At 38.7% G+C, this 14,032-nt stretch overlaps 1 protein-coding gene across 1 annotated transcript; it reads left to right on the plus strand.

Annotated features, from left to right (window-relative positions):
• Positions 1–12,350: 12,350 nt before the first annotated feature.
• Positions 12,351–13,951, plus strand: LOC135521194 (probable inactive tRNA-specific adenosine deaminase-like protein 3). The gene has a single exon (XM_064947124.1). It carries the CDS (start codon positions 12,635–12,637, stop codon positions 13,727–13,729), a length of 1,095 nt encoding a protein of 364 aa, XP_064803196.1. The 5' UTR covers positions 12,351–12,634; the 3' UTR covers positions 13,730–13,951.
• Positions 13,952–14,032: the final 81 nt, after the last annotated feature.

Raw genomic sequence — 14,032 nt, forward strand, 5'->3', positions numbered from 1 at the left:
TTCATGATTGGCTTTGACTCCTATGTACATCAGGTGTGTCCAAAATGACAAGCTGCACTAATGGCCAGCTGGTGTCTGTAGGTCACTTTGAGCGGACCAGCTCGGCTCCAGCTCCAACGCCAGAGGAGCTGGACAGCCAACCCCAAGGTTAGGTTGTGGGGGACAGGCCACCCTGGATTCATTAAGGCTGGATGAAGACAGCCAGCGTACCCAGCAAAGACAGTGACCCTGGTGGTCAGTGTGGGATCTAACCTGACTGGGAACCAGCTTAACGTAATGATCTTGTGACTCAGGGACTGAACTCAGAGAACCATTCTATTTATGTTCAAGATGAATATATTATATTATTAACGGGAAAGAGTGACTTAATGGTCTAATATATAGGATGTCGTTTGAATAATAAAACAAAATGAAACAACCATTAACATAGTATGGAGTCATTTCTGCTGGGATGTACAGTATATCAAAGGTTTAATCATAAATGGTGAGAAATGTGTTGGACAGGATTAGAGGTCGACCGATTATGATTTTTCAACGCCGATACCGATTATTGGAGGACCAAAAAAGCTGATACCGATTAATCGGTGGATTGTTTTGCTGTTGTTGTTGTTGTTGTAATAATGACAATTACAACAATACTGAATTAACACTTATTTTAACTTAATATAAAACATCAAATAAATAGCCTCAAATAAATGATGAAACATGTTCAATTAATGCAAAAACAAAGTGTTGGAGAAGAAAGTAATATGTGCCATGTAAAAAAGTTAACGTTTGTAAGTTCCTTGCTTAGAACATGAGAACATATGAAAGTTGGTGGTTCCTTTTAACATGAGACTTCAATATTCCAATGTAAGAGGTTTTGGTTATGCTGATGTCATAAACAGCGCTGTGCTTGCGAAGAGCTGCTGGCAAAACGCACGAAAGTGCTGTTTGAATGAATGATTACGAGCCTGCTGCTGCTCAGTCAGACTGCTCTATCAAATCAGACTTAATTATAACATAAAAACACGCAGAAATACGAGCCTTTGCTCATTAATATAATCGAATCCGGAAACTATCATTTCGAAAACAAAACGTTTATTATTTCAGTGAAATACGGAACCGTTCGGTATTTTATCTAACGGGTGGCATCCCTAAATATTCTTGTTACATTGCACAACATTCAATATATGTCATATTTACGTAAAATTATGGCAAATTAGTTCGCATATGAGCCAGGCAGCCCAAACTGTTGCATATACTCTGACTCTGCGTGCAATGAACGCAAGAGAAATGACACAATTTCACCTGGTTAATATTGCCTGCTAAACTGGATTAGTAGTTATAACTAGTGATTATGATTGATTGTTTTTTATGAGAAGTTTAATGCTAGCTAGCAATTTACCTTGGCTTCTACTGCATTCGTGTAACAGGCAGGCTACTCATGGAGTGCAATGGTTAGAGCATTGGACCAGTTAACTGTGCGGTTGCAAGATTGGAACCCCTGAGCTGACAAGGTGAAAATCTGTCGTTCTGCCCCTGAACAATGCAGTTAACCCACAGTTCCTAGGCAGTCATTGAAAATAAGAATGTGCTCTTAATCTTGGAACTCCCCATCCCGGATCCGGGATCGTGACTAAAGCCTCAGGCTCATTAGCATAACGCAACGTTAACGATTTCTGAAAATCGCAAATAAAATGAAAATAATGCGTCTGCTCTCAAGCTTAGCCTTTTCTTAACAACACTGTCATCTCAGATTTTCAAAATATGCTTTTGAACCATAGAAATTGACTAATTTGTGTAAGAGTATGCAAAGCTAGCATAGCATTTTGAGTAGCATTTAGCACGCAACATTTTCACAAAAACCAGATAACCAAATAAATAAAATCATTTACCTTTGAAGAGCTTCTGATGTTTTCAATGAGGAGACTCTCAGTTACATACCAAATGCGCAGTTTTTCCTGAAAGCGTCTGTGTGTAGGAGAAATCGTTCCGTTTTCTACATTGCATCTGGCTACCGAAACGAACCGAAAATTCAGTCACCTACAACGTCAAACTTTTTCCGAATTAACTACATAATATCGACCGAAACATGGCAAATGTTGTTTGGAATCAATCCTCAAGGTGTTTTTTCACATATCTCTTCATTGATATATCGTTCGTGGAAGCTTGCTTTCCTCTCTGAATCCCATGGAAAAATACTGGCAGCTGACTTTTGCGCACCAATTTCGGCGCAGGACACCGGGCGGACACCTGGTAAATGTGGTCTCTTATGGTCAATCTTCCAATGATCTGCCTACAAATACGTCACAATGCTGCAGACACCTTGGGGAAACGACAGAAAGGGCAGGCTCATTCCTCTCGCATTCACAGCCATATAAGGAGACAATGGAAAACAGAGCCTCGAAAATCCTGCTCATTTCCTGGATGCCGTCTCATCTTGGTTTTGCCTGAAGCTCACGTTCTAGGGCACGCACAGAAAATATCTTGGTAGTTCTGGACACGTCAGAGTGTTTTCTTTCGAAAGCTATCAATTATATGCATAGTCGAGCATCTTTTTGTGACAAAATATCTTGTTTAAAACGGGAACGTTTTTCATCCAAAAATGAAATAGCGCCCCCAGAGCATCAACAGGTGACTTGCCTAGTTGGCCAGGTCGCAGTTGCAAATGAGAACTTGTTCTCAACTAGCCTACCTGGTTAAATAAAGGTGAAATAAATAAAAATAAATAAAAAATAGTTAAATAAAAAGGTATAAAAATGTTGTTTAAAAAAAATATTTTTTTTTTAATAATTTGGAAATCTGCGCCCAAAAATACAGATTTCCGATTGTTATGAAAACTTGAAATCGCCCTAATTAATCGGCCATTCCTGAAAAAAATCAAATAAAGAGTAGGTGCATGCCTTGGACTCCAAAGCTATATTTTCATATCCAAAATAACAAATAGTCTTCTACATACCATGCAACCATGACTCCATTTTTAGTACATAACTTGGATGGAGGACAAAGCAAATGTAATTCAGTGGCGTCTGTGGCCATCTTCAAAGCCATAATGATGTACTGGTTACTGGCAAGTCCTCCTGACATCACCTCACAGAGCAAAACCTTTAGGAAAACAGACTTGAGTGTTTGTAGAAATATACCTTTGGTCCAAAAGGAGATCATCAGTAAAATATGGTGAATTAGATCATCTTGAGAGCTATGAACCCACTATCCAATTATGGGATGAATTCACTCACCAGGGTTGGATTGCAGGAAGGCAGAAGGCCTTACAGAAGAAAATGGCACGATGTGTGCACTTGGCAATGTGAGAGGCCACTGCGTAGCGGCAGCTGTATCATTCATACATGCAACAAAGTCCCCTGCTCCACACCTTGGATGAAACAAAAAAAAACACAATTGATGCATTATTCACACTTAATTTAAATTACCTGATTCAATGTGTCGAACAGGGAAAGGTCATGATATTAATGCATATTATATATTTGACTTATTATTTACCTTCCTCTTTTTTCTGTATTGACATTGTCACCCGATTTTGCAGAAGAGCAAAGGACAAGTTACAGTCATAGTCTGCTCCCATTGGTGGCTTGAAGAGAAACATCAACCTGTCTCCAGCATAAGCCAGAAGCTGTATTGCTTGACCCCCACTTATCGTGGATCACTTTGGGTGTTTGATGAGTGACAGACATCTTGCCGCTGCGCAACAGTTGGAATAATCCGTCTAGTCCTACAATGAAATACAAAATCACACCATCACTTCTGCTGGATGAACATGAACAAATTAACAAAATTATACCCACCTCTTTTTGTGAATGAAGAGATTCTCCAAGGATTAAGCCTTTTTTTATCCACTACAGCCGCACCTGTCACATGCCATGAACAAGCCTGGAACTCATTGCTACTCTAAAAGCACCCTGTGGAGCTGAATTTTTAAATGCAAACATTTTTCACTAAAACAGAAGTTCCTGCATTAGCCAAAATACATATCCATAGCAAATCGCCAAAATCTAAGATTATGGATAATACTGACAAGATACTCGTCTCTACGCCGAGACAAAGGGAGATGTTGTCCACAGTGGCACGTGGACTGTCAAACTCCTGCCTATTCCTCTCTATTTTTATTTCACTTTTATTTAACCAGGTAGGCTAGTTGAGTTCTCATTTGCAACTGCGACCTGGCCAAGATAAAGCAAAGCCGTTTGACACATACAACAACACGGAGTTACACATGGAACTAACAAACATGCAATCAATAATACAGTAGAAAAATGTATATACAGCATGTGCAAATGAGGTAGGATAAGAGAGGTAAGGTAATAAATAGGCCATGGTGGCAAAGTAATTACAATATAGCAATTAAACACTCTTTGGATTGTAGCACATAACCCATACATTCTTTTGGCTGACCAAATTCGACACTCATTGACCTCCATACAAAAACTCAACTCCACGCCACCTGCTGGAGAAGACAGATTTTTGGCTGATTGAACCTCTCGCTTCGCCTCTTCCTCTCAGCTAAAATGGAAGCAGTGTAGCTACCCACTGGACACACACACACACACTAGTTGAATCAATATTGTTTCCACGTCATTTCAATTCAATTACGTTGAACCAACGTGGAATAGACATTGAATTGACTGACATCTGTGCCCAGTGGGTACCAGCTACCGTGACTATTTTTGAAAGGTACTGTATTAAAAACTTGATTATTGAAGTCTGACAACAATACCGGTACCAAAAGCTGAAGTTGCAATGCTGAGAAATGGTTTTTGCATGGAGCTCCACGACTTTTAAGATAATGAAATAGTTTACCACTGAGGGGGAAAAAAAGGGTCAGTTCCTGTGGCTCCCATAGACACCAATGCAATCGCAGTTGGGTCTGGTCTACTTTGGCTGCGTTTAGACAGGCAGCCCAATTCCGATATTTAATTTTTATCCCCAATCAGATCAGCTATGAAAAAGATCTGATGTGATTGGTCAAAAGACCAATTAGTGGAAAAAATATCCAAATTGGGATGCCTGTCTAAACGCATACTTAGTTAATTTGCCTTTTCTCAATTGGATTTGCTTAACTCCTGCATCCACTCTGGCCTCCTTTTGAAATAGGTCAAAGGTAATTGAGGGGAGGCTGCAAGGAGAGGGAGTAGACAAAAATGCACTTGAATGAAATGAGACTATTCTCCAATTGTGCATCATCAGTAAATTACAGTTATAAAGACAAATATTGATAGTTGTGCAATACATTTTATATATAACATTTTATTTATAAAAGGACAAATTTTTAAATGTGTCTTCTCTCCGTCCTTTCTCTCCCCCTTTTGAAAAAGGTCAAAGGTAATCAAGGAGAGTGAACGTGGAAGGAAATGTGCTTGTTTGAAATTAGATGGTCCTTCTCCACTCACGCATCATTAGGCAAAGGACGTTTACAGGGGTGGATTTCAAAACAAATGTGTAAAGTGATTAAAACATATTAAGTTAGTTGCGCAATACATTTTATAGATAAAAGCAAAATGCTACTTATTGTTTTAAACATGTGCATGTTTTTCTCCTCTGACAAAACAAAAGCTGATTCAAAATGGGTATGACAGATTTAACTCTTCCGCAGTATGATGCACATGTATCCTCGATCAAACGTGGATATGGAGGAGGGGAGAACACTCTTCCGTTTGCCTACTAATGAAATTAAACACTCCTTGCCCACTTACTGGATTCCGGGTCATGGAGGAGAGAGGACGGAATACGGTCTTTTGCCCAAATGAGAATTTCCCATAGATACAGAAAAAAACAAGGGAGTGGTACAGTATGTCTCGCTTCCTCTTCTGTCTCTTGACACTTGTACTGGTTTCCACTAGCTTCTATAGACACAAATTGTGGTCGTAATGCAAGGTTAGGCATAAGGTTAAGGTTAAAATCCAATTTTAACAAGATAAAATTGTAGAAATGGCTGGGGTATATGACTTAGTGGCTATAGAAGCCATTGAGGTATAATAAGAACTGGAGATTACTTCCAAGATGTCCGTGTATTTTTTTTAAGGTAATTTACTCACGTTCGTTCGCGTATGTCAATTCATGGACTGTCTATATCGGGTTGCATCCGGTTTATATGGACCAACATCACATCCACACTAGCATTCAGTTGAACACAGGGAGCAACAACGTCATCATGTCATCCAAAAACATCAGACATTGGATGAATATAAAATGTTAATGAACGTGTTAAAGGATCAAAACCAAAATGTACATTGGGTAAATTGTGACTGACTGGTCAACAAATAATAAATTAGTAGTTATTTATGATGTAAGGTGATTTGTATCAGTCTGCAGTCACATTCAGTCGTTTTGGTTCTCTCGGACACTGCCATTGGCTTCAGCTGTGAGTGATAAAATAAATGGCCTCAGCAACAGTTATTTGAATAATTCAATGGATGCACAAAAGGTGATGACTAAAGTGTCTTATAAGGATTTTTCAAATCTGACTTCTCTATGTGGCAGTGTATGGAAATGTTATTTCTGGGTCAGGCTCCAGTTAAACTGTAGAACCAAAGCATAACTATAGGAGCAGTGGAAAACATGCTTCTAGACTGGACTTTACATTTATTAACAACAAATCAATAAAGAAAGTACACGAGGGAACACAAGTATACATAGATTAAATACAATGGACAATCAAGCGAGGGGGTACAATATCACATTACAATTACACAAGGACCTTAAGGGACATGCATACACTTATAATTCTAACAGCTTTTTTTGTTAGTAGATTATTTAATTGTCTTAAAATACAGTTCAATTTATTTTTGTAGGGTAAGAAAATGTGTTTTTTTTGTTTGTAAATTTACATTTGTGTATATGAAACTTGGCCAAAATAATAATGAAATTAATTACATAAAACTGTTTCAGCTTATTTCTATCGTAGGTAAGGAATCCAAGCAGTACATCTCACCACAATAGTGTAAAATCTTCATAAATGTGTTCAATTATAAATATACGGATGTCTTGCCACTGTTTCCTTACGTGAATACAATGCCAAAAAAGATGCAACACTGTTTCTGGGTGGTCATTACAAAAGGAGCAATTTGAGTTGATGTTTTCCTTAAACTTCTTCATATAGTGGTTGGCAGGATAATATTTATGAATAATTTTAAAGGAAACTTCCTTAATTTTGTTAACAAGTAGGTATATGTGTGGCAACATCCAAACTTTTTTCCAACAGATATTATCAATAAATCCATTCCAATAAGGAATGACATAAGGTATAGATACAACATCCTGCTGAAACAAGGTTTGTATCGCTCTGTTGTTGAATGGACCAAAAGAGAAACAAATCTTTCCTACAGATGAGTCAACAGGGTCAATAGCAGGTAGGCTCTGAGGGTCAGGTCTTGACACATTCCTGAATAACAGAGCAACACCTGATGGAATGGGATCTAAAACAATTGCAAAATCTTTAGGTATTACAGGGACCTTGTAAAGTGATAAGAATTCCCTATAACTGAGTAAAAGACCCTCTGCATTTACCAGTTGGCTCACCAATAGGATATTACTTCGGAACCAATATTCTAAAAACACAGAAGTATTTTTATACAATATATTGCGATTTTTCCATATATAATATCTGTGTGGAGAAAAATTGTGTTCATAAATTAAGGACCATGACAAGAACATTTTCTGCTTTTCATCGGCAGGTTTCACTGGAACTTTGTCAATATTATAATTGCACAACAACATGAAGTTAAGGCCATCAAAAGTAGAGAAGACATGATGAGGAATAAAATTCCAGATAGAAGTGGGTCTTCCTTTTTTTATTTTACCTTTATTTATTCTTAGGAATTTTTGATCCAATTAATCTTAAAATTATTATTTAAAGTAGTAAAGTCCAGACAATTCAGCACACCATTCTCATAAGTGTTCATTACAACAGTTTTCCTAATGTAATGGGTACGGTTTCTCCACAGAAAGTGGAAAAGTATCTGGTCTATCTCCTTGCTTATTTTACTGTCAAGATATAAAGATAGAGTGCCATATGTTAGTCTAGAGATACCTTCAGCCTTGGTTATTAGGACTTTACCTTTTTAAAGATAAGTCCCTCTGTAGCCATTGATTTAGCTTCTTCTGGAGTTTTTTAATAAGAGGGTTACAATTTAGTAAGTCTCTAGACTTCTGATCCTTTGTAATGGTTATGTCTAAATATGTAAGTTCTTCTTTTACTGGAATACCATAATATGAAGGTGTCACACAATCTTTGACAGCTATGAGTTCACATTTATTAATGTTAAGATATAGACCAGCCGCTTTGTAAAAGGATTGTATATCACATGGATCGATATGGGAATTTGGTTAGCGTCTTTCAGAAAAAGTGTAGTATCATCAGTCAGCTGCCTTATAATAATTTCTTTACCAGCTATGGAAATACCTTGTACAGGACTATTATTTAAAGAATTTGCAAGAAGTTGGGTGATTAATAAAAACAGGTACGGAGAGATATGACAACCTTGCCTAATTCCTCTCTTTAACTCAAAACTAGGTGAGGTGACATATATTTCAATTTGATAGAGCTGTTACCATTTGCATAGTTAGCCTTACAGAAAAAAATCCCAAAGGCATGTTTCTCAAGGGAGTGGAAGAGAAACTGATACTTTACTGTATCAAATGCTTGATAAAAATCTAAAAATAATATGAAGCTATCCTCAGTTATCAGGTCTCAGTCGTCAAGTATGGCTAATACTAGTCTGACATTGTTAGAAATATGTCTGTTCCTCATGAAGCCAGACTGTGTTTCATCAATGATTGCATCCAGGACTTCTTTAATTATTTTTGCAAGTAGTAAGGTTAATATCTTATAGTCATTATTAAGAAGACAAATTGGACGCCAGTTATCGATGAGCAGCACTTCTTTTTTAGGCTTAGGTATCAGTGTTATTAACCCCTGACTCGTTGTAGGAGGGAGAACATTATTTTTAATACTCTCACTAGGATGGGAGATACTTGTTCAGAAAATAATTTGAAAAATTCTGATGTAATTCCATCAACACCTGGTGACTTATTGTTCTTTAGATGTTTGACTAATCTCTTCAACTTTGATGGGTTCATCACACTGTATAAATTCTATATCACTGATAGAGTTAACATTATTCAGTGAGTTAAAAACATATGTGGATTCCTGACTGTATGTAGAGCTATACAATTTTATGTAAAAATTGCTACAGTATTTAGCAATTAATTTTTGGTCATCTGTAATAACACCATCAATGTTTAACTCATGGATAGTGTTATTTTTAGAGTGAAACTTCTCAAGTCTAAAGAAATAGGATGAATTCTGTTCTCCCTCCTCAATCCATTTTTTCCTATATCTAATAAAGGCTCCTTCTGCTTTTAATCTATATATATTATCCAGTTTATTTTGTAACTCAATTAATTCCAACTTCTCCTCCCCCGAAAGGCTGGCTGGGGACCTATGAGAAAGGGAAGTTACTTTAATGATCACCTTTTCCTCCTCAGCTCTTCTGGTCTTAGCAAGATTACTACCATATTTTATAAGCTATTTGGACACCTCAAATTTAAAGCTCCCAATTCTTGCAATAAGATTTTTCTTCACAAGACCTTTCCCAAAAGTGTGAGAGTAGATCTTTAACCTCAAATTCAACTATATCATTATTTAATCATAAGCTATTTAGCTTCCAGTAGGATGCTCTACCAAGGTTAGTATCAGGGGTAAATATTTTGATATCAATGTAAATGGCCCTATGGTCTGTGAGGGGAGTAGTGCAAATATTTGTAGTAACACACTCACTATCAATACATTTGGATATAAGCCAAAAATCTATTCTGGATTGTCTGGAACCTGTTTTGTTACTCCAAGTGAATGATCTTTCAGCCGGAAACTCTCTCCATGTATCAGGAAGATCAAATGTTTCCATAAAAAGTATTAAACCCAAATTATGATTGGTTGGCCTACCTGGGGGCCATCTATCATTTGAATTATCTATAGTAATATTAAAGTCCCCTCCTATCAATAATAATGAATTGGGAAATTTAGATAGCCAATGAAGTATATGTTTCTCTATAGATTCAAGTAACTCATCATTCTCATGTTTGGTGTTTGGTGTACCCGTAGAAGTTTACAGTAATGAGCATAATGTCATTGTAACTGATCACAAGACAAATAAAGTGACCAAAGGGGTCACATTCCGAATGTAGAATATTACCACCAAAGGTATTTTTCATTGTAGTGACACCAGCAGAGCGTTCAGATCCATGGGAAAGCCAAATATCGTTGCCCCACTGTGACCTCCAGAAGTTGGCATCAGCCAAAATTGAGTGAGACTCTTGAAAAAAGCAAAAATCTGTTCGAAATTGTTTAGCAGATAAAAATAAGGCCTTGCACATTCTTTCGTAACCCCCTAGCATTAAGAGAAACTACAGACAAAGACAAAACAACAAAGATTATATAAAAGTATAATGAGTAGGATGAGTCAAAGACGTAGGAGCAGTGAACGTAAACGATAAGGAACCGAGATCTGCACCATTTAAGTCCATTTAAAGTGAAAATAGCGTATTCCATAAACTTTGAGCTGGACGTTGTCCGGCTTTGAAATTCAACTCAACTGAAAATGATGTTCAAGACCAGAACTAGGGCTCTTGTGGTAAGAGAGACTAAAAACCCTCTAGTGTAATCAGGAACTATTCTCAGAAATAAAATACAAATTAATAATAATTTAAAAAAAAGGGTACCTACTATTTTAAGTGCATATGAAAACGGATCATAGAAAATGCTTTACATATACACGTTCCTCAGACCTTTTTTGGAAATAAGTATTAATAACTAAATAGAACAATAACCGTGTAAAGTCAGAGCAGACCTGTATGCCCTTTAAAACAGTATCTTAGTTACTGTATACATCTAAAATAAATACAGCTTTCAATCTTCTTCCTAAGTTTGTAAACAAAATTTGTCTTCTGGTCATACAAGAACGAACTAATAAATTGAAGTACCTGAGTATTCCTGAAAAATAGTCACCTGCTGCTTGTTAGGTAAACAACATAAGGAAAATGAGAATACCATGGCTGAAACCGTCACCCTGTTCCTTCTAGTGAGATTTTAGGGAGGAATATGGATTTCTGAACCGTTGATGAAGCCTCGTCCTCCGACGAAGTAAGCAACCTTTCCCTCATTTAGTGCCATCTTGATCGTTGGCCACAACTTGTTCCTTCTTTATATGTCCTCCGGGCTGAGATGCTCGGCGAAACGCATAACATGGTTCTGAAGGAAGGCGTACTTCCTAGCAGCTTTCCAGACAGCATCCCTGTAGAATCTGGCAGTGAAGAGGATATTGATAGCCCTTGTTCTTGAATCGTTTTGCTGTTGCTTCTTGCCGAGGCGATGCACAACGTCGATGGTATCACCGACTTTGTTCTTCTCTGCAGGCATAACGTTTGGCAGATGCGGATAGCCTCTCCTCGCACATCTTCATTCTCCACCTCTGGCAAGCCGTAGAGTCTAAGGTTCCATCTTCTTGTGTATTGTTCCAGATCAGTGGCACATTGTTATTCTTTTCCACTTTAGCCACTCTCGTTTTCAGATCCTTGATTTCACCGCATGCAAACCCCAGTCTTTTTCAAGCCTTCGATAACCATGGTGTTCGCGCCTACCATTTTCTCAATGGCGTCAGACCTGGAGTTGAGGAGTAAGGAGAGGGTAGCTACGATGTCAGAGTTCATGTTGGGTTTTTCGGAGGGTGGAGGTTTGCACGGAGTAACCTGTAAAGAGGAGAATTCGTCATCTTCAACAGCATGATATTATCCATAGGCCAAGCGTAGTTATGGCAGTTGTCTATAAGCATGTCTCTCTCTTGTTGAGTAGCAATAGAACGGCTAACTTCTTCCTTTCTATTTTTGTCACGACTTTGCATTGACATGCCGAGATAAATTATCCAATTATTATTCCAGTAACAGGAAAGGTCACCCTTTTCGCTTCTAGACCGGACGCCGACCCCTTCATAGAAGCTAGTGACGTCCCGTGTACTTTGGTCATGGCTAGACGGTATCCAGCTTTTGTCAAATCAATGTATTTAAGCTAACCCTAACCCACTTGTCCTAACCTGCTGCGTAAATTCTAACCTGCTACGACCGTGTACTTATTATACTTAAGAGGAGCTTTGTGTCACATGAAAACAATTCCTCCATGAAACCACAAATAACACTAATCTAACGTTAGGTGGTTTCATTTTATGATTTGAGAAATATGAAGAACATGTTAAAATGTTTTTCTGATATCAAAGGGATTGTTTTAATTTAAAATCAGTGCATTTTATGAATCTAGGAAACAAATCTATGGGTGTCTATGAAGAGTGATAGCCTTTGTTTCAGGGGGATATTATATGCAGTCGGACATCAACAAGCATGGATGGAAACGGAGAGCTAGCTCCACGTATCTGAAATCTGTCACGTTTCACACTTCTAATCAAAGCTGGTCAACAAGGTAATTTTAATTCATCAATCGGTAATGTTAAGTATACACTGACAGTCTTTTTCCGCATGCTCTGAAACAACCTTACATCTCTGCGCCACTACATCCAATGTTTATCTTCTTGTAAACATTTGGTCTGTATCCGAGTTGTTTCATCCTGATTTTTAACAGAGGTGCTTTGAAATGGAGCCACAACCCAAACGCAGAAAAGAATATGAGTGTGACATCGACTCCTGGGTTGCTTACCCTGTGCTGTCCAACGAGCAGTCTCAAGACATTGAGCTAACCGAGGCCTTTGCAGCTCCCATCATCAACAAGAAAGAAACCTCTCGTTTGATCAAGGAGTTGGCCAAAGTATACCCATTACCTGGACTTCAGCACATCAAGAGAGTACGGTCATGCAAGGATAAGGGCAGCCCTCACCCTCTGGAGGTCATTGTATGCCTTGCCAGTGATGCACCAGTCATTGGCCGTAGTAAGGAGCTGCACATATCTGATCTGTCGTCATCCGGTAGATTAAACTGTGAAGGTCTAGGATACCCTTTCCTAGTCAAGATACCAGCATGCCCTCCTTTGACCAGACCGCAGTTTGAGCAGGCCAGCAAACACTGGCCCACCTCCTTTCACGAGGACAAACAGGTGACTGTGGCCCTGAGGGGCCAGCTGTTCACCTCCTCTCAGAAATCAAAGATGCAGGAGTACATGATGGCTGCTGTGGCTGCAGCCAGAGCGGGGCAGGAGAGTGGCATGGAGGCTGTGGGGGCTGCGGTCGTTGACCCAGAGGCAGAGAGGATCCTCGCTGTGGGACATGACTGCCAGCAAGGCGGGCACCCACTTCATCACGCCATCATGGTTTGCATTGACCTTGTGGCACGTGGGCAGGGGGGTGGGGCCTACACCTATGACAAGTACCCCGCCTGCCAGTCTGTTTTGCCCTATTCCTCACCCTCTCAAAAACAGGGCGCCACCACCATGACAACCTGTGGGGTCGTGCAGGACGGGAACAGTGCAGAGGAGAGAGTTGAGCCATACATCTGCACCGGGTACGACCTGTATGTTACTCGAGAGCCTTGTGTTATGTGTGCCATGGCGCTAGTCCATTCTAGGATAGGCAGAGTCTTCTATGGGACAGCCTCTACCGATGGGGCATTTGGGACTAAATATAAAATCCACGCTCAAAAAGATCTGAATCACCGCTTTGAAGTTTTCAAAGGAGTCTTGGACCAACAGTGTGAAGACCTTAACAGGCCTATACACTATATCAAAATGAATGCTTAAAGGTTCACATAATTGTTACAGGAATGCTCAACCATTATAAACGGATTAATCTCATGTCAGACTACTAGGCACACACAGTTGATGAACGAGACTAGATCAACGTGTGAATTACATAAGTAACATTTTACTTCTGGAAGATTTTGAATTACATAACCACATTTTAATGTTTTACTTTGTTACTGTGTAAAATTCAATGCAATAAAGTTTTGGCCACTGTGACATCAATCATTCACAACCTGTTTTATTGCTTATCGTCAATATGGTTCCCATCCATTTCCCATGAGATTTCATCCAGTTAAGACA

Source organism: Oncorhynchus masou, chromosome 29 (assembly GCF_036934945.1).
Source record: "Oncorhynchus masou masou isolate Uvic2021 chromosome 29, UVic_Omas_1.1, whole genome shotgun sequence".
Taxonomy (NCBI): domain Eukaryota; kingdom Metazoa; phylum Chordata; class Actinopteri; order Salmoniformes; family Salmonidae; genus Oncorhynchus; species Oncorhynchus masou.